This window comes from Remersonia thermophila, chromosome 4 (genome assembly GCF_042764415.1).
Source record: "Remersonia thermophila strain ATCC 22073 chromosome 4, whole genome shotgun sequence".
NCBI classification, from domain to species: domain Eukaryota; kingdom Fungi; phylum Ascomycota; class Sordariomycetes; order Sordariales; family Chaetomiaceae; genus Remersonia; species Remersonia thermophila.
The window spans coordinates 2,958,873-2,977,249 of NC_092220.1; the positions used below are offsets into that span (position 1 = coordinate 2,958,873).

At 61.5% G+C, this 18,377-nt stretch overlaps 4 protein-coding genes across 4 annotated transcripts; 2 read left to right on the forward strand and 2 right to left on the reverse strand.

The window, feature by feature from the left end:
* Window positions 1-70: 70 nt before the first annotated feature.
* On the reverse strand, window positions 71-1,260 carry VTJ83DRAFT_4976 (uncharacterized protein; the record flags this gene model as incomplete). The annotated part of the gene is made up of 4 exons (XM_071011524.1): window positions 71-312; window positions 438-675; window positions 803-1,120; window positions 1,189-1,260. 4 exons carry the CDS (start codon window positions 1,258-1,260, stop codon window positions 71-73), a joined length of 870 nt encoding a protein of 289 aa, XP_070866426.1.
* Window positions 1,261-4,006: 2,746 nt separating this feature from the next.
* On the forward strand, window positions 4,007-7,873 carry VTJ83DRAFT_4977 (uncharacterized protein; the record flags this gene model as incomplete). The annotated part of the gene is made up of 3 exons (XM_071011525.1): window positions 4,007-4,471; window positions 4,557-4,675; window positions 4,747-7,873. 3 exons carry the CDS (start codon window positions 4,007-4,009, stop codon window positions 7,871-7,873), a joined length of 3,711 nt encoding a protein of 1,236 aa, XP_070866427.1.
* Window positions 7,874-12,526: 4,653 nt separating this feature from the next.
* On the forward strand, window positions 12,527-16,212 carry VTJ83DRAFT_4978 (uncharacterized protein; the record flags this gene model as incomplete). Its single annotated transcript, XM_071011526.1, has 5 exons — window positions 12,527-12,592; window positions 12,652-12,682; window positions 12,743-15,739; window positions 15,832-15,965; window positions 16,066-16,212. The coding sequence occupies 5 exons, from the start codon at window positions 12,527-12,529 to the stop codon at window positions 16,210-16,212; spliced, it is 3,375 nt and encodes a 1,124-aa protein (XP_070866428.1).
* A 916-nt stretch (window positions 16,213-17,128) lies between these two features.
* Window positions 17,129-18,047, reverse strand: VTJ83DRAFT_4979 (uncharacterized protein; the record flags this gene model as incomplete). Its single annotated transcript, XM_071011527.1, has 2 exons — window positions 17,129-17,814; window positions 17,906-18,047. 2 exons carry the CDS (start codon window positions 18,045-18,047, stop codon window positions 17,129-17,131), a joined length of 828 nt encoding a protein of 275 aa, XP_070866429.1.
* Window positions 18,048-18,377: the final 330 nt, after the last annotated feature.

The window sequence follows — 18,377 nt, forward strand, 5'->3', positions numbered from 1 at the left end:
ATCCAGCCATCTTCTATGCGCCCGGTGCCTTGAGCAGAATTTCGCGGGGGAGGGCGCCAACAGAAACGTCTCAACTGCAACTTTCGTCGTCACTCCGATCCCCTTCGCCGTCTCCCTCCCCTCCCGTAACCTCCTTGACGTAGTTGGCATACAGCTCATCCACCGTCTTCCCCAGCAGCTTGCACCAGAAAGCGCCGCCGCGATACTTGTGCCGTCGCATCTTGGCATTGATCTCCTGCACCGTGCCGGGGCCGAACCGGGTTTCGAGGTACTGGAGGAAGTAGGCCGTTTGCTCGTAGCCGGAGGCCCAGTCTGTGTCGTTTTGCGGGAAAGCGGGAACGTCAGCGTGCGAGCGAGGGAGAGCAACGCGGAGGGGCATGGCAGAGAGGGAGAAGCAGGAGGAAAGAAAAGAAAAAGAAAAAAAAAAAAGGACATACCGCCATCCGGGTGCTTCCTCCAATGCGGCGGCTCCAAACCGCAGCGCAGCCGCACCCAGTCGGCCACGCCCTCAATGAGCCCTCCCGGGCACGTCCCGCACGCGTTCCACTGGTAGCAATGCACGAGCTCGTGGGTCAGGACGCCGCGGATCTCGGAGGCGAGGAGCTCCTCGGGGTGGATACTGTCGATGTACCGCAGCGAGAAATGGATTTCTTTGTGGTCGTCGTCAAGATCGGACTTTGGTGGGAGGGTTTGCACGTCAGTTGTTAGACCGGCCTCCTGGCTCCTCATGCATCCAACGGCCTTTTGGCGCTCACGAGGGTGTCGGAGCAAGAGACGAAGAAGAAGAAGAGGATTGACATACCCCTGTCGTGTACGCGACGCCGTCCATGTCCTCGAGCACGAGGGTTACCGAGCGGGTGGGCGGGGCGTGGGGCCTGGTCCCTTGCTTCTTGCTGCCGTCCGGCGGACGGTACAGCAGGCGGTCGATGTCGCCGACGGCTTGGGCAAGCAGGTCGCCCGCGTTGGGGACGACCCGCAAGAACTTGGCCGTGCCGGGGTGCGCCAGATCCTGGATGTGGAGGCGCAGCTTGGGCGGCTTGATGGCGGCGGGCCGGGACGCGGGGTCTGACGAGGACGACGAAGCCCTCTTGTCGTCGCCGGACCCGGCGTCGGAAGCGTCCTCGGCATCCGAGGCCGCAGCGCCTGTCGGCGGCGCCGGTGGCGTCGGGGCTGCGGCGGGGGAATGACCACGACGACGGAAGCGGGGGCAGACGACGACAGGGCGTCGGCTCCCATTGGGTCTTGCTCGCGCATCACCATGGTTGTCAGGCCGCTATGTACGGCGTGCTCTCAGGTGCACAAGTGCCCCGGTATTTCACGTTGATCGGCACGGCTGGATGCTATTTTGGTCGCTCTTCACGGGCGAGGCTCGGGAAATGGGCGCTACGCCAGGTCGCTTTGAGCACAGCAAAGTTGAGCACGACAACGTTGAGCACAAGCCTTCCTACGAGAGGTGCCGGCCAGCCTTTTAAGGCGGTCGAGCTGCGAGGCTCTGGAGGTGTTGTGAGGTGTTGTCTGGGGGGGAGGCCGTGAGGTCGTCAAGGAAAAGCCAATAATGATAGCTAGCGCCTCGGCAGAAGCGTTGGTGCTGGCTAGGCGCTTAGGCAGCAAGCTGCTATCTCTCACCGGCTCGGAGATCAAGGTGCAGCCGTGGCTGCAGCCTTGGGGGTTATGTTGCGTGTTAGTTGAGGTACAGGTGGACAGGGACGTTGAAGTCAGGTTCTCTGCCTGGATGAAGTGGGTTTCTTAGCGCAAGACAGGGACTATGTATGTTCCAGGCTGCAAACACAAGGTTCCTCTGCGAAGTACGAGTGCCTACATTAGCATGTATAGTATTCCTCTCTACGCCAAGCATGCGGCTGACTCGCCCGCGGCTCTATCTGCCTTCTCTCGGCATCTCGTTGGGGAAGACTACGTCATAACTAAACTGCCTTTGCTTTCGGGGACTTTCACACTTGTCATCTCACCTCTTTTCCCCAGCGTCGGGGGTCAGATTCCACCGGGCCCTTGTGGTCCCGGACCTTGGTCGAGGGTTGGCGCGTACGACATGTACATATCTCGTACCACCGTATACAGCTGGTGGTCGCGTACCTACAGAACCTGTCTGCAGCCACGACGTCGACATGCCTCCCAGGTCGGATTTGCGGATTTGGCCTGCACAGGATAGGGGCAAGGAGACGGGGGAGAAGGGGGGGGGGGGGGGGGCATCGGACTATTTGGTGCCGTTGGGCGCTCTATATGGTGTAGCGTGCGGAACTCTGGGAAATAAGACACGCCATCTCTCCGTCTTGCGTGCTGTGCTCGTGCATCGCGGCTCTACGCTGCCTATACAGGCTTCTTTGCGGCGTCGAAGTGAAGGCTTCGTTTGATAACACGCCACGAGACGACGTCGCCATGGAGTATGGGTATACCCGGCCTAGCCCGAGGCCGAATGGGCCGGCCTCCAGCTGCCTCTTTGCCCGTCACTTCCAGGCCAACGACCGCCAGTCGAACTTGACGCTGACACAACGCTCCATCAACCCGGCCTGCTTCCGCCCTCTCCAGAGCCCGGACCATGATGCCGGCCACGGCCAAGCTGCCGTGGCATGGCCAGCAAGCGAACCCATGGGCAGCGATCAGAAGCTTGAGGCTCAGCCGCTTAACCATCCGTCGAGACCGACCGAGCCAGCCCCGAACAAAGCTCTTGCCCAGAGCCCTGCCAGGACGGCGACCATCTTGCGCTCACCTCACAGAGCTTCAACGTCAACAACCTCCCAACCTTCCAGGACTCGACAGATGCCGTGTTCCAGCCGCTCGTCCAAATGAGCTGCTCCATGTACAGGTACAGCCAGGAGACGCTGGCGTCGAGCACCTTGCCCCCCCCCCCCCCTTGGAGGGCGTTGAAATTCCGAAGTGCCTGGGCGACCCCGTGTGTGAAAGGCTGCTAAAGAACCGCAACATCGCGATCAAGGACCTCGGGTACGAGTCTATGCTCACTGCGAAGAACGAACGGGTCGAGGTGTTGAGGCCGGGGGGGGGGGGGGGGAGGGGGCTGTACCACTCAGGGGAGGAGCCAGGGTTGGTGGAGTTGGGCATGATCTTGATGATGTTATGACGATCATGAAACGGAAACGGGTCCAAAGCAGAGTTTCATTCTCTTCGTGTACTGCGTACATAAATATCCCGGTAATGAAGTAGTTATGGTGGATTCGGCCAGGAACACTGAACAAAAGGAGCCAATGTGCAGCGTTCTCTAACAGCAACGTTGTCCGGAATGACGGCCATTTTTGGCTGTTGTGCAAGCTCTCTTATGAATCCGAAGTTGTGCTGTTTTCTTCAACCGAATATATGATTTGTTTAAAAAAGTTTTCTAGAGAGTTATTCACATATACCATGTCATGCCATGGATGAGACGAGCTTCTGGTTGTCATGGCGTTGGGTAACGAACTACTCCACCTCCGCCTCCATGACCAGTGCCGAACCTAACCCTCTTGGCCCCGAACCCTCTCCCCAATCCCGATAACTATTAGCTAACCCTGAATGAGCCTGAAGCGGGGGTTACGTATTAAAAAGCACCTTACGGTACGTACGGTGGGATTCACAAGAGCAGAAAGCGGCGAAAGGATGGCGCTCGTAATCAACATTGCGATCACCAAACCATCATCTGATCGTCCCAGCCCAACTTGCATCTCCGATTTGCGCCCACCACCACCACCAGCCCACCGACCCGTCGCTATCAAACGCGCTGGGAAATCAACGTGCACGGCAGCGCATGCGACCTGTTGCTCTGCAGCGCTCGCTTGTTCCTGTGAGTCCTTGTCGGCGTCCTCTCCTGTCGTTGGTTGCATTCGGTTGGCTGTCGCATCTCTGCGGTGCAACCAGTCGCGGGCTGGGATTTTGTTTACACGCGCAATGTTTTCTTTCTTCCTGTTTCTGCTGCAACCCACCGTCTGACCCTCAACCCCGCAGAATCCACGGTTTTGACGACGCTTTCCACCATCGCCGCAGTCTCCTTTCCAGGAGGATCATGGCGGAACGAATCACGGACCAGCAGGTCGCCGACCTGATCGCGCTCTTGCGCACCGACGCCCCCGTCGACGTCAAGGTGCAGCACGTCACGGCCGTCAAGTCGAGCATCAAGCAGCACACGGTCCCCGAAACGTGCATCCTACCCGTCTTCGACGCCCTTCGCACCGCCTCGAGCTCCCAGAATTCCATCCTTGTCAATGCCGGCTTCACCGCGCTCAACCACCTCTTCACCAGGCTGGTGCGCCAAGAGCCCAAACAGCTCGCGAAGGAGGGCGTGCGCACCCTGCCCTTGATCGTCGAGAAGCTCGGTGACCAGAAGGAAAAGTTCCGCCAGGTTGCCCAGCAGGCCTTGGTCACCCTGTACAAGGTTGCGCCCGCCGAGGTCGAACGCCAGATTCGCAACGTCGCCATGACCGGAAAGAGCGCGAGGGCAAAGGAGGCCAGCATGCACTGGTTGCTTCAGGTTCGTTCGTCTGGCCAGGGGAGAAGGGAGAAGGGCTCGTGCCCGCGCCAGGTGGCGTTTCTAGTCTGCTAACGAACCCGCGTAGATGCACCAAGAGCATGGCCTTCAGTTTCGCGCTTACGTCCCGAACCTTATGGAGCTTCTCGAAGACGCCGATCCTGTGGTGCGCGATGTGGCAAAGTCGACCGTGATAGAGCTCTTCAGGTGCGATTCCCCCCCCCCCCTTTTCTGCACCCCATCGTCGTCTCTTGCGCCCGCTGACCCAGCCTACACAGAAACGCCCCGAATGCGGCAAAATCCGACCTGAAAAAACAGCTCAAGATCTTCAAGATCCGACCCGCCATCGAGCAGGCCATCATCAAGGAGCTCAACCCCGCGCCGACGTCTGCATCGGCCTCTCAGGCCGAGCCCTTGGACGAGCCCGCACCAGCGCCCCGTTCAGGCCTCGGCGCGAGCCTACCGGCGCTGAGCAGCCGCCCCATCACGCCAGGCCCGACGGAGAGCAACAGTGCAACCGAGGCGGTCGAGCCGTTGTACATCAATACGGTGCGGGAGCTCGACGACATCCTGCGGGAGATGCATCTGTACTTTGAGGGCAAGGAGACGGAGCAAAACTGGCTGAAGCGGGAAGAAAGCATCACAAGGCTTCGGCGCATGCTGGCCGGGAATGCCGCCGCCGACTTCCCCGACCAGTTCCTGGCGGGGCTCAGGGCGCTGCTGGACGGCATCATCAAGGCCGTCGTGTCGCTTCGCACAAGCCTCTCCAAGGAGGGCTGCAACCTCGTCCAGGACATGGCCCGCGTTTACGGTCCCGGCATCGACCCCATGGTGGAGATCCTGATGCAGACCTTCATCAAGCTGACGGCCGCCACCAAGAAGATCTCGTCGCAGCTCGCCAACGTCACGGTCGACACCATCGTCGAGCGCGTCACGTACACGACGCGCATCATGCAGCACCTCTGGATGGCCTGCCAGGACAAGAACGTGCAGCCGCGCCTGTACGCCTGCGGGTGGCTCAAGACGCTGCTCAAGAAGGAGGCCCACCACAAGAACCACGTCGAGCACACGGGCGGCGTCGACCTGATTGAGAAGTGCATCAAGAAGGGCCTCGCCGACGCCAACCCGGGCGTCCGCGAGAAGATGCGCGCCACGTACTGGGCGTTCGCCGGCATCTGGCCGGCGCGCGCAGAGGCCATCATGAGCGGGCTCGACGCTACCGCCGCCCGGCTGCTCCAAAACGACCCTAGCAACCCCAAGTCGCCAAAGAAGGCCGAAGGGGGAGGGGGAGCCGTGCGTCCGGGCCTGGGCCTGTCCAAGAGCACCATCGGCACCTCGAAGCCAAGCGTGCGCGATGCCATGCTCGCTCAGAAGCGCGCCATGGCGGCAAAGACCATGCCCCCGCGACCGGGTTCCGCCATGGCCAACTTGTCGCCCGTTAGGCACACGACATCGCAGCATCAGACGGCGACGACGACGACGACGACAGGTTCGAGGCCGAGGCCCGAATCCACGTTGCTCACCTCCACCGGCGGCATTTCGGGCGCGCCTGTGAGGCCGGGCAGGAGGCGACCGGAGACCATCGCGAGACCGGCGACGGCGGGTCCCTATTCGGTTCGAGGACACGACCGGCCTTCCACCGAGCAGACGAGCCCTCCAAGCCATCACCCGTCCAAGTCCAGGCCCGTCACGCCCAAAGCAACAACCAGCACGTCGCCGAAACGGCCGGCCCCTAAGGTGGGCCGGCCCCTGGTCTACCCGGCGGCGGGCGAGGTTGGAGCGTCGACGCCTCCCCGGGAGGGCACCCCTAAGAACATCGTGTCCCCTCGAGCCACGCCGTCGCGGAACATTGTCGTGCCCATCTTCCCGCCCTCGAGCGACACGGCGAGAGCCAACGAGGACATGAGCCTGGTCGTGCCGACCGTCGCGGCTCGCTACGCTTCCCCCCCGCGGGAACCTGCTCTGATGGCCAGCGCCCTGGAGCGCGACCCCCCTCACGTCGGGTCGCCAGGCACCCCTTCGCGCCTCCCGCAGCCCGTCAGGAGGTCGCCGCCGAGCCGTCCTCAGCAGTTCGCCTTCGCAAACGAGGGGATCCCGAGGAGCCCGCCGTACGCGGTCGAAACCACCACGACCCCGGTCTCGCTCAGCCCGCCGCGGTCGCTCGAGGTTTACGAAGACCCGCTGACCCGCGAGCAGCAGACGTCGCCCGAGCCCATTTTTGGGTCGGTTCTCGAAGACAGGCCCGTCAACGAGGACGCCGCGCTCCTGCAGCAGGCCGTTCACCTCGAGCAGCAACTGCAGCAACAACAACCGCAACCGCAACAGCCGCTTCAGCTTCAGCAGCAGCACCAGCACCAGCAGCCACCGCCGAAGGAAAGCCGTGCCGACCACGCCACGGCTCCCACGCCGCTCTCTCCCGAAAAGCTTAAGCAGCTCTCGCGTCTCCTCGACAGCGGCATCGCCAAGACGCAACAAAGGTCGCTCGACGCTCACGGCTTCCGCAGGGTCCAGAGCATCCTCCGCAACATCCTGCGCGATAGCGGCAGCGTCCCGCCGCAGAACCACCCGTTCACCACCGTCTTCACCGACGCCAAGTTCTCCGCCCTCGTGACGGCGCTCTTCTCCTTCATCGAGGCCCCGCGGTCGCAGCTCGCCTTCCCCTCGCCGACCCCCGAGCGCGCGCTCGACGCCAAGGCGCAAGCCCTGGCCATCATCCGCATGCTCCTCCGCGACGATGCTTCCTCGTCGTCGTCGTCGTCATCGTCGTCGTCGTCGTCGTCGTCGCTGCTGCGGGCGTCGTTTGCCCCGCACGTCGCGCGCGGGCTCGAGAGCCTGGTGAGGGCGCGGGCCGGGTTCGACAGGAACGTGCACATCGTCGGCGGGCTCGAGGTGGTGGCCAAGGAGCTGTGCGCGCTGGGGGACAAGGCCGAGATCGTGAACGTGCTGACGAGGGTGCTGGAGACGCTGGGCGAGAGCGGCCAAGAGGCGGCGGCGGACGAGGAGGGGGAGGAGAAGAGCGCGAGGTCGGTAGGCATGGGGCTGGCGGTCCTGCGGGAGGTGCTGGAGAAGCCCTTTGCCGCCTCCTCGAGCTTGGCCGCCGGGTCGTCGCACCACCACCACCACCACTACTACTACAGCCCGAGCGACGCCGAGCTGGCGGCGCTGGCGAGGCTGGCGGCGCGGTGCCTGGAGAGCCCGGACTCGGCGGTGCGCATGGATGCGGTGCACCTGTGCGTGGCGCTGCACGCGAGGACGGGCGAGGCGCGGTTCTGGGAGGCGATGAGGGGGGTGCGGGAGGATCCCAAGAACCTGATCACGTACTACATTGCGAGGGAGCAGCGGGAGAAGGCGAAGGCGGCGGCGGGCAAGGGGGGGAGGAGCGGCGGCGTGCCGCTTTTTGGGTAGCGCGTGGTGGTTGGCTGCATTCATACCGCTGGCTTACCTGCCTAGGGAGCCGGGTTGTGTGTGTGTGTGTGTGTACGCGCGGTGCTGTGGGGGGAGGGAATTGCTTGGTTTCTTCGATGGGGGAACGCTGGATTTTTCAGGGACCCTTGTGTTTCTCATACTGCTTGTTTAATAATTCTGGCTGGCTTGGGGAAAGGGGATGGGGACGGGGAATACCTCGCTGGGTGTAACTGTTGGAGAAACGAAAGGTATACCAAGGGTTGAGAGAATGGCGTTGGCGTCCCGGGTACAGCGGAGGGGAGGTATCAACGATGGAAAGCGTAGGACAACCATCACTAACTCCGGGTTCTTGTTCAAGGTGCAAATACCACGCGGTCTGTTTCTTTCCGATGCTTGCTTTGGGGACCCAAGTTGAACTTGGAACACCTCTTCCGACCTGACTTTGGGGTTTCTTGCGAGACGCACTTCTTCAGGGTCTGGATTCCGCCGGTTCAAGGTGGGACATCTTGCTGAACAAGTCCCCGTCCGCCATCCTTGATCAGATCATTAGGTATTATTGATTTGGTGTACAACCCGGGACCGACCCCCGGGCGTCCTCTTCACTTGCGTCTCCCATCTCATTGCAGCGCCACAAGAGCGCCGTATACTAGGTGCCGCATAGGTAGCCTGATCAAGCCACGAGGTTCTACGATGAGCAAAACCTCCTCCTCGCTGACCATGGCCGCCGGCCGGATTCGGCCGCTGCACTTTGTCCCACCTGAAGGAACTTGACGTCCTTGTTCTGTCGTGCCCTTTTACTCGTATTCTTTCCAAGCCATCCCTTTCCCGTCGGCCTTGTCCAAACCCCCCCACACACACGCACCGACGGGCCTACGGTAGATGGAGAGGGGACGAATGGTGTTTGTCCGATTCGTCCTCTCTGTCTTTCGGTTTCGGGAGGAGGAGGATTTCCGAGACTCATGATTTTGTTTTTTTCCCCCCTCGGTCCCCGTCCCCGTCCCGCGTACTTACGTAGACATGTAGACATTGCAGATGCACGACCACGACCACGAGAACGCCCTGCAGAACCCGCGATCCGTTTGTGACATGTCAGACGCATGGGACGTGACGCCTTGGATGACAAAGGACGGTTGTCTCGGAGGGCTGAGAGGGAGTTTAACTTGGGCGGCCTGGCCTGGCTTTCCTTTCCCCCCCCCCCCCCCCCTGACGCCTGACGGAAAGGGAAATCCACAGGACGGTGGATGCGATCAATCTGAAACGCCAAGCTGCGGGTGTTGCCCTTGGGTGTGGAGAGAGAGAGAGAGAGAGAGAGGAGGAGGGGGAGGGGGGGAGGATCATCGTTCTGCAAGTCGGACCCCTGGCTTGCAGATCCCCGGGTCAAGGGCAGGGCAGGACATTCCCAGGGCATCAGGGCTGAGGCGTGGATGGTGGATGCAGGAGGCTACTTCTTGGATAGTACACGTGTTGATGCTGAGTGGATGGAGGACGGCATACGTACGTTCGTATAGTGGATGCTTGTGGCAGTCATGGTTGTCCATTCCACCTGGTTTCTTCTGTGCTCTCCCATCCGGTACCTGCGTATCGTAGGTACGTATAGTAGGTGGGCAAGTGCCACAGTCGATGATATCCCCTGTGGCTTTGGTGGCTGTACCGTTCGTTATTTTCCGAGACATGTCCTTCGTGGCGTGGCGCCCATGGACTGAAACTACTACCAGGCGAGGTGAGCGGGCGTGGGGGGGGGGGCCAAGTCTCGCAGGCGGTGCCGATATGGGTAAGATTGTGAAACATGTACATACTGCGTAACTACAAGTAGAGCCGGGTTCGGAGTGCGAGCGTCACGAAAATTCCCAGCTCGTAGATTGGGACGGGATGATGCCGTGCCAGGTCTTCCGTGTCGAGCAGCACAGCAAGATAGTTCTCTAGATGCTGCGTGTTGTTGGTTAGAGGGGCAAAGCGGACGGGATCTTTTGCGCCATGGATGTGTGTCGGCCGGTTCCATGGAACGACATGGGGCTCTGTGATGCGCGCCTCTCATCTTGCTGCCCGCGGGCAATGCCGGCACGGTGGTCCAAGGGCGGGCGGCAGTTTCAGATACCCGCGGATGCTACGCCGCGGTCCCAGAGTTTGTGTGTCCACGGCGGTGCTGCGCCGCCAAGGATGTCTGGCGATACCGTCACGGCCCACGCAGCGATTGTCCAAGTACTGCCTCCATGTACCGGCATCGTGTACCACGCGCATGGAACGGTGGCGTTGCCGAGGATGCACCTATCATTCCACCTGTTCCCGGCAGGCTGGGCGCATCACACCCAGAGCTGCAAGCCGGAGAAGGACGCACGTAAGACCGTCAAGACAGTCGGGACCGTCGGGACAGTCGGTGTTTTTGTTTGATGTTTGGGCTGGGAGGTGGCGTGACACAGGTCGTAGGGAACGCCTCCATCTGGAGGGAACCGGCCTTGTTGATCGGCCTTGACGGTACCTCAGCGCCATCTCAGGGATAGTTAGCCCCTTACACACGAGTACTCTGGGCAGGCCGGCTTTCCGGGTTGGCGGGGTTGTTGGTTTGTTGAAACCCGAAGGGAGGACGGCGGTCTCGAGCCGGCGAAAGAAGTTGGTGGACCGGGGAGAGAGAGGGGCATGTTCGGTCACTTGGGCAGACCAAACGTCAAGAGCCGAGAAAACACTGATGTTTCCGACTCTGTTTCATACATAATTATCTAGGCCAAGAGGCGCTCCATTTTGAGGCTGTACCGAGCTGAGGTGTGGTGCGCAAGGTATTACCTGATGGGAGGTACGGGAACTACCAGAATGTGCAATGACAGGGGGCTCGCATGGCGAGGCGTTCCTTGTCATTCGAGTAGCAATGATACAGCATCAGCAGCCGAGCAGGTAACTAGGTACCTGAAGTTCCCAGATCATACCTAGGTAGTATAGGTCATTCTCTCCCATCAAGCAACTCTGAAGGGAAAAAAAAAAGGAAAAGAGATGTCACATGCCATAGCTATGTATGCCTATCCAAGGTACCTAGGTAAGATATCTGGTAAGATGTCTGAAGTACGCCGTCTTAGACTAGTTAGGTACCTACCTTCAGGCACGGTACACATACACACACACACACACACACTGTGGACAGGATTAGGTCAACAACCTGCCCTGATGATGCGCGCCATGGGAGATTTCATGGCTCCGGGCCTTTCCTGGAGCCCGGCCACGATAAACCACCTTACGGTGTAAGAACCTGAATGGAGACGTGGGCGAAGCTACCGACAGCACAGCGGGGCTTTTTTACTCTGCAACGGCCATTGGCTCCTGAAGCAACCCCCTGTGCGGCCCCTGACGAGCAGGACCTGACTGGACCCAGACGGGGCCCAGACTGGACCCAAACTGGAGGTGGACCCAGACCCAGACCCCTCCCTCCCCCCCCCCCCCCCCCCCCCTCCCCTCCTCTCCCCCTTCCAGGTTGGCCATGGACTTTCCACGGTTTCCCTTCCCAGGGGGCCCAGCCATTGTTCATTGTGTGGGCAGCGCAGTGTCCACCGCCCTTGAGCAAACGGCAACGGCAGGCGGACCTAACGGGGCATGCATTCTGGAATGCCATCCATCCAATTGCCTACTGCCTACCCAAGGTACCTACCAACCGGACCCACGATCTGGAACTTTTACCTTCTTCCTCTTCGGCACCCTCGAATTCGAGTCGAGCATTGGGTTTGTTTCGGGTCTCGCGTCTCCCCCCCAGCACAACGAGACGACCAACCTAGCGGACGTGCCCTTCGTTCAGCCAGCCTGCCAGGTCATCTCGTTCGGGAACCATTCAGCAGGTCCGTCTCGTCCACACATTTCCCCAGGCGGCCATCCATTATTACCTATCGACTCGGCTGCAAAGGCTGAGCCCAGGTGGTTGCAACTTTATTTTTGTCTTGGTGCGCCGTAGGTGCCCACTCCTGACTCGCTCCACCACACCGCGGTTCGACTCGGACGAACTCATCCCAGGTCCATACCTTGAACTTACGCAGTTACCTCCCCCCCAGGTGCTCTCTGTATCTGCTCCCCTGCTTGCCCTGCTTGCGTTCCCGCTCTCTTGCTCGTCCCTGCTTTTGCTGCCGTTTTCGCCCGGCACAACACGCCCCATCCCCGACGGGGGCTGCGAGACAAGACAACGCAACAACAAACGTCCCAACGCGGCTCGACTCGGATCCGGATCCTTTTGTCTTGAAGACGCCCCCGCGCACTGGGCACCCAACCCAAGACAGGACACCCCCGCCCGCCCCTTTGCCATCCCACGATATACGCTACCTATCCTGCCTGCTTACCTACGACGCAACGCAACTCGGCTCTCGACGGCTCCCTGCCCGGCCTTCTTCTCCCTCCATCCTCCCACCCCCCTCCCCTCGACGGCGCTGGACCCTTTCCGGCCAAACGCTACGCGAAGCCGGCCAAGCGGTGCACCACAACCATCAGAGCCGCCTCGTCGTCCATCCTCCTCCTCCTCCGCTTCCTCCTCCTTGCCAGCCTTCCTTCATGCCGCTCCGCGGCCGACCCGCGGCCTCGTAGTCGGTCCATGCCCGGCTGGTCTCTCCAGCGCTAGAAACCACCGCCACAACATCCACACCCCCGCCGAATCGTACCCGAATCATACGTTGCATACCCTCCGCCACGATGGATGACTATCTGGACAGTCCGATGGAGACGGACGACATCTTCCCCTGCAAGGGGTGCGGTGAGGTGGGTGCGCCGCGTCCGGAACCCGGCGTCTCCTCGTTCTGACCATGCATGCCGCACAGATATTGGAGGAGGGAAAAGCCTTTGAGCTTGGTAGGTCTTTGCTGCCGCAAGCATCGGACCGTGTCCGCTGAGCTGACCGCCCCCCGACAGCCGGAAACCGATGGCATCTCGATTGCTTCCGCTGCAACACGTGCAATACGCTCCTCGACTCGGACGCGAACCTGCTCCTCCTCGGCGATGGCTCCCTCATCTGCAACAACTGCACCTACAGCTGCAGCGCCTGCGGCAACAAGATTGAGGACCTCGCCATCCTGACGGGCGAAGAGGCGTTTTGCGCAAGCTGCTTCCGCTGCCGAAACTGCAAGCGAAAGATCGAGAACCTGCGCTACGCGCGTACATCGCACGGCATCTTTTGCATGAACTGCCACGAGTCGCTGATGGCCAGGCGTCGAAAAAAGTCCAAGGCCGCCGCCCAGGCCAAGCAGCGCGAGAAGGACGCCTCGCCCCTCATCACCGACAAGTCGCTGCCCGCCCTGCCTCCCAACGCCGACCCGCCGCCCATGTTTGCCAACGACCGCGTGATCCCCTCCGACGCCCCGACCGAGCTCTCCCCGCGCCCCCGAGCCGCCTACGGCGCAGGCGAGCCCTCCTCCCGCGGCCGCTCCCCGGACCGCCCGTCGGAGCCGTCCAAGGAATCCCTCGCCCCGTCCGCCCCCAGCTACCGCCACAACCGGAACTCGGCCATCTTCGCGGGGACCCTCGACACGGGAGATGGCGACGGCGGCTTCTACATCCCGGTCGCCCTGGACCCGACCTCGGCCCCGCCCCCCGCCTCGACGCCCCAGTCCGTCTCGGAGCCCTTCCCGGACGCGAGCCGGAGGACCAAGGACAGGGATTACAACACCACCCCCAGGGCCCCGGCGGAGCGGAGGAACGAGTCCCAGTCATCGTCGACGCCCCACATCGCCTTTACCGAGAAAGGGAGGCAGCCATCCTCCGAGCACGAAACCCCCCCGCCGCAGGACCGGCCCGCCCGGAAGCTCTCCAAGAGGAACAACGGAAACAAGGCTTCGCCGAGCAGCGGCGATGACCCCAAGGCGGCGGCGGCCCGGTCTCCGCCAAGCGAAGAGTTCAAGCTCCAGGACGCTCCCAAGACCAAGCGGCAGGCCAACAACAGGAGCAACCCCGTCTCGAACAACGCCGGGCCGGACGTGCCAGCCCCGACGAAAGCGCCCCCGGCCCCGCCGCCGTCGCGGCCGCCGGGAAGCGGCGACAGGTCGCCGCCGCCCAGAGACGCGCGCCGGAGGGACGACGAGGCCGTCCGGCCGTCGCTGGACGCGGTCGCATCGCCCGGCCGGCCCGAGCCGAAGCTGACCGACACGTACATGCAGCCCAGGCCGCCGCCGCCGCCTCCCATCCAGACGGGCCCCAAGGAGACGACGCCAGCGCCCGGCGGCGACGTCACCGAGCCGAAGCTGCCCCGCTGGAGCGCCGGCGGCGAGTTCTCGATGGACGAGGACATCGCCAAGATCCTCGGCGCCGACGAGGGATCGTCGTCCATCCTCCGCCGCGTATCCAACGCCGTGCGCCACGGCCGCAACAACAGCGCCGAGACGGTCAGCACCCCGACCAGGATCGGCCACTCGCGGAGCGTCAGCGAGACCACCCGGGGCACGTCGTCGCCCCGGTGGCCCAAGTCGCCCGCCGGCGACGGCGCCGGCGACCCGGAAATCAGCAGCCCCATCTCGTTCGCCGGCAGCTCCCAGGACGACCCCGCGCTTCTCAAGAGGCAGCTTCGGAACTCGGAGCAGCGCGTGGCCGAGCTCGAGCGCCAGTTCAACACGGAGAAGGACCTCCAGAGCCTGAACAAGAAGCTCATCGAGAAGCGCAAGACGGTGTCGGTCCTCGACACGCAGACCGAAATCATGATCCGCCAGATCGAGGTGCTCGCCGGCTACGTGGAGCGCGCCAAGAAGACCAAGGAGCCCCTCGACCCGCGCGAGCTCGAGGAGTCGGCCATCAAGGAGTTTGTGCAAAAGCTCGAGCAGGTCAAGCAGGCCATGTCGGCCCAGATCGCCCAGCTGCACGCCGAGCGCGACGAGCTGCTCGAGCAAAAGGCCCAGGCCATCGCCGACCGGGACCGCGCCCTGCTCGAGTTCGAGCAGCTGTCGTCCAAGAACGCCCAGCTGGCCGACATGAACAACGATTTGACCCACCAGATCCAGGAGCGCTTCAAGCAGCAGATCAACAACGGCTCCGACGTGAGGCTGGCCAACAACGGCCTGGGCATCTACGGCCACGCCAAGGGCTCCTCGTCCATCTCGGTCAACGACAGCCTCCAGACGGGCACGACCGTCCTCGGCGACGCAGACGACACGGTCCTCGAGGGCCCCACCGTGATTAACATTCGCAAGGGCCAGGTCAAAAAGTTCAACTGGAAGAAGGGCTCCAGCAAGGTCGCCCACAACATCTCCAAGGGCATCAACCGCGCCGCCGGCGCTTTCCAGCAGCAACAGCAGCAGCAGCAGCAGCAGCAGCAGCAGCATCAGCAACAACAACAGCAGCAACAGCTGCAGTCTGGCCCGCAGCCCCTGTCGTCCGACAACATCGGCCTGCCGTACAACATGACCGTCACGCAGGCTGACTCGCCCGTCACGATGGGTCCGCCCCCGCTCGCGGGAGGCAACAACCGCGGCGGCAACGACGGCGGCCGCCAAGGCGGGTTCGGCTTCTTTGGCAAGAAGGGCACCATGCCCAAATCCGCGTCCACATCCAACGTGCCGGGCTCGTCCCAGCCAGCCCTGGGCCCGTCCCCGGCGATCGTCCCCGAAGCCCCGAGCACGCTGTTCGGGTCCGAGCTGGTCGAGCGCGCCGAGTACGAGCGACGGCAGATCCCCAGCGTGGTGACGCGCTGCATCGAGGAGGTGGAGCTGCGCGGCATGGACATTGAGGGCATCTACCGGAAGACGGGCGGCAACTCGCTGGTCAAGGCCATCCAGGAAGGGTTTGATCGGGACGACGATTATGACATCTCGGACCCGTCCCTGGATATCACGGCGGTCACGAGCGTGTTGAAGCAGTATTTCAGAAAGCTGCCGACGCCCTTGGTGACGTATGATGTGTATGATCGGATTCTGGAGTCGAATTGTGAGTTTTTTTCTCGTTTTTCTTCACTCAGGCGGGGGAGTTTTATGGAGGAGAAAGATGGTTGTCTGTGCTAACGAGACGTGTTGTCGTAGCCATCCAAGACGAGCAGGAGCGCTGCGCTCACATGCGCAAGACCATCAACATGCTCCCGCCCAAGCACCGCGATACGCTCGAGTTCCTCATGTTCCACCTCTTCCGCGTGGCGAGCCGGGAGAAGGAGAACTTGGTACGTTTTGTTCTTGGCTGCCCTCCCCTCGTCTGCGATGGCCCGGACGGAGGGAAGCGTACGGCGAACGAGCGTGTGAAAGCTAACGCCGATTGCCTAGATGTCGCCCAAGAACCTGGCCGTCGTGTTTGCTCCCACCATCATGCGCGACCACAGCCTCGAGCGCGAGATGTCGGACATGCACGCCAAGAACCTGGCGGTGCAGTTTTTGATCGAGAACAGCCATGTCATTTTTGGCGAGGCGTGATGAGGGTGCAGTTCAGCATTGGCCCTTTTTTTGGGTAACCTCAGCAAATAACTACGTTCGAAGAGGGTCGAGCCGGTCGGGCGCTTGTTGTTGCTGTTGGGAATGGAACGAGAAGAAGGAAGGGGGCGGGCATTGGATAAGGTAAATGATGATGGGCAGGTTTCGAGTAATTTTTGTTCCTTCTTCATTTTCCTTGTCTTCTTCTCGTTTTCTTTTCTGTTGTGGCTGGTAGGGACGTGGTGTTGTGGTGATGGTGGGATGGTGGGATGGTGGTAGTGATGATGGTGAGGTTGCTTTCTGGGCGACTTCTCTTTCTACGCCTTTTTTTTTTTTTTTTGTTGTCGAAACCCATCCCCACCCAACCTGGGTTTCTTCCCCTTTTTAATCGCTGTTGCGTGTTTTTCATCCCCTCATGAAAGGTCCGGTTTTGCTTGTATATACCTTGACTGTTTTGCATTGTTCATCCTGGTTCCCCCCCTTTTTTTGGTTGGTTTTGTTGACCTGGGTATTCCTACCTTCCCAATGCCTCATATGCCTCATAGCCAGCTCTCCGGTCATTCTTTTGGATTCTTTCGTTCTTTAGGGGGGGAGGGGGGGGGGCGGCACATTGCTGGTGAGGCCAAGGGAGGCGGACGATTGGGGATAACTACATCATCAGGACGGGGAACTTCATGGGAGGACGCTAAGAGAAGGTGGACGTCGTTTGGTGAATAATTTCCATTGAGCATATCGCACACGCAGCAATATACATCATGTCCCCCTGTCGTTCATGAACGTTAGGCTCCTTTCTCCCGACTACTAGTAGACTATTACCTACAGAACCGCCCACTTACCCCCGTTATCCTCATCCCAGCACACGCTAGAAAATAAACCAGTCGAAAAAAAAAAAAAAAAAGAAAAACCAAAGAAGCCCTATTCAACCGCTCCCTACCAGCTTCTTGACCTTGTCCAACAGAATCTTGGACTCCCTCCCCAGCTTGGGCTTTCCGTCGCGCCCGGGGGCTTTCGCCTTGGCCATGGCGCGGCGGTACCGCTCGCGCTCGGCGATGCGCTTCTGCCGCTCCTCCTCGCGGCGGGCGCGCTCGGCGGCGCGGGCCTCGGCTTCCTGCTTCTTGCGCTCGGCGGCAGCGAGGTCCTTCTGGAAGTAGTCGGGCTTTTTGGGCTTTTTCTTTTTCTTCCTCCCACTCCCCTCGTCGGCATGGCCGTCCGTCTTGGCGTCGTTCGGATCTTGCTGGTTCTTGTCCTCGTTGTCACCATCGCCATCGCCATTGTCGTCGTCGTCGTCGTCGTCGTCGTCGTCGTCGTCGTCGTCGTCGTCGTCGTCATCGTTGTTGTCGTCATCCTCGCCTTTCTCTGTGCCGTGCCGTCGTGGCTGGCGTCGGTCGGGACGCGGCCGTTGCGGGGCCGCCGAGCTCAGCATGGCTTGTCGGTCGGGGTGCATCTGGGCAGCCGCGCCGGGGGCAGCCGGGCCGTCGGGGAGGGCGCCGTCATCGGCGCTCGCGGCGGCGCTCGCGGCGGCCTGCTTTTGGTACTCGGCCTTGATCTTGGCATACTGCTTCTTGACCTTGGCCTTGACGATGAGGTCCTTTTTTATTTTGGCCACTGGGGTGGGAAGAGGTGGGCGGTTAGCTGGGTCGAAACGGCGGCGGGGCTAGAAGGGCAGAAGGGCAGAAGAAAGGCGCGGCGAATGTACCTTTGCGCTTCCAAGGGCCATCGGGCAGGTTCTCGGGCCCGACGCGGAATCCATGCTTTGGCTTTTTGGCCTTGCGAGAGTCGTCCTTGGCGGGCGACGGGCCTGCCTCGGTCGCCTCTTCGTCGCGAGCTCTCTTGGGCATGACCACCTAGGGCTGACTGACGCAAGAGGTGGTTGAAGGTCCGCTTTGCTTCGCCATGGCGGTGATGATGCTCCGCCGAGGTTGGGCGGGCTATTTTTTGGCGAAACCGTCTCTTATCGCTTATCGCAATGCCCACCTCGTTGCAGTGCAAAAAAAAAAAAAAGGTCGCATGAGCCGCTCCCGTGCCTTATCGGGCTGGGCGGTGAGCGACCCCCCCCCCACCCATCACCACGCGCGCCCATGCCATGCCCAGACGGGAACCAAGCAAGCGGAGCGTGGTTCGGCATGGACCCTCTCCCCCAACCCTCCCGTCACGCAAATGACTTTTGC